Below are 1,846 nucleotides of genomic sequence, written 5' to 3'. Positions count from 1 at the left end.
TATTATTTTTAAAAAATTTTTTTTTAAAATAAAAAAAAAAAAAAATTAAATTAAAATAAAAAAAAAAAAAAAAAAAAAAAAAAAAAAAAAAAAAAAAAAAAAAAAAAAAAAAAAAAAAAAACAAACACATATATATATATATATATATATATGTGCGTATGTATGTATGTATGTCTCTTTGTTGACTTATTTTCCATTTTGCTTATCTTCTTTTATATATACAAGGAGTCAATAAGGAAGAAACCTTTTTAATTCTTTTTTCGTTTATGCTAGATGAAATATCTACCTCTTGATTCTTCTCAAAAAAAAATACGTAAAAAAAGTCATCCAAATTTATCTGAATAAATAAGAATTAAAGAAAAATAAAATGAGCATTAATTATTTATAAATATATATAGATAAATATATATATATATATATATATATATTACCTTGTTTGATAATTTAAATCCAACGTTGTTCATAAATTTTATAAAAGCTTTATAATTTGTAAATCGACTAACTACTTCAGCTATTATTAATGTTGCCCTAAAAAAAAAAATAAAAAATAAATAAAAAATAATAAATTAACAGGTATGTATGTATATATATATATATATATATATATATATATATATTTATTTGTTTATTTATTTATTTATCTATTCCATTTTTTCTGTCTTGATGTGTTTACCCTTTTTTAAGACACCGAACTGATTCGAATATAATTTTTGGCCAGTCTGTGTTCATAAGAGATAGTGATAAAACAAAACAATCATAGGAATTATTATTTAATGGTAACTGAGTTATATTACAAGGAGTAACATAATGATTATATTGAATAAGATCAAATGAATTTATGTACCACCCATCTAACGTTCTTGCTATTTCTGCTTCTCCACATCCTAAATCAGCAATTTTATTATTTTTGTTAAAATACTTTTTCAAATATTTAATTATAATAGATACAGGATTGTGCGGCCATTTGTTTTTTTGATTTTTATATCCTTGATGATATATATTAAAAATATTTTTCGTTTGATTTAATTTATTTTGTACAACTGCACTATTATTCGTATACATATATTCATTAATATATCTGAATAAAGAAGAATTAACTATATCTTCTGGACTTTTTTCAATTTTTTTTTTTTTTTTATATTTTTGTTTATTATTTTCTAAATCGGCATAATCATATTTATAACCCTCATTTGTGTTATGTATATGGATTTTGTTATTTACAACATTTTCTCGTAATACACGGATATGTGGAAATACGTTTTTTTTTTTTTTTTCTTCTTCTTCATCAACATTAATATTATTATCATTATCATATATAGTAGTATTATTAGTTTTGGTTTGTGTTTTTGTTTTCGTTTTTGCTTTTGTTTTTGCTTTTGTTTTTGTTTTTATTTTTTTCTTTTTCTTTTTATTTATCCATTTATCATTTATTAACTCTATATTTTTTTTCTTTTTCTTAGTCCTATTGTTTACATATATATGGTTATTACTTTGTTCATTTATATGTTCATCCTTATGTATATTATTATTATTATGTATTACCTTTTGATTTACATTTTTGTGTTTTTTTTTTCTTTTCTCTTTCTTCAGTTTATCATTAGGACTTACAAGAAGAATATTTTTTTTATCATTTTTTTTATTATTCTTTTTATTTTTATTTTTATTTTTGTTTTTTTTCACTTTTAGTTTGGAATATTTGTTATTAATATCAGTCATTTTTCCTTTTTTTTTTTTATTTTTATAAAATAAAATTCGAATGATTTATGACAAAATATTTTATTTACTGGAACATTATTTTTATTTCTTTAAGCCATTTTTAAATTTAAAAAAAAAAAAAAAAAAAAAA

General features: G+C 18.5%; 1 protein-coding gene across 1 annotated transcript; it reads right to left on the bottom strand.

The window, feature by feature from the left end:
- Positions 1-202: 202 nt before the first annotated feature.
- Positions 203-1,716, bottom strand: PRSY57_0923200 (rRNA processing and telomere maintaining methyltransferase, putative; the record flags this gene model as incomplete). Its single annotated transcript, XM_012907471.2, has 3 exons — positions 203-337; positions 432-528; positions 674-1,716. 3 exons carry the CDS (start codon positions 1,714-1,716, stop codon positions 203-205), a joined length of 1,275 nt encoding a protein of 424 aa, XP_012762925.2.
- Positions 1,717-1,846: the final 130 nt, after the last annotated feature.

Source organism: Plasmodium reichenowi, chromosome 9 (genome assembly GCF_001601855.1).
Source record: "Plasmodium reichenowi strain SY57 chromosome 9, whole genome shotgun sequence".
NCBI classification, from domain to species: Eukaryota; Apicomplexa; class Aconoidasida; order Haemosporida; family Plasmodiidae; genus Plasmodium; species Plasmodium reichenowi.
The sequence above is the reverse complement of the archived record's forward strand: the minus strand, read 5'-3'. Positions and strand labels throughout refer to the sequence as shown.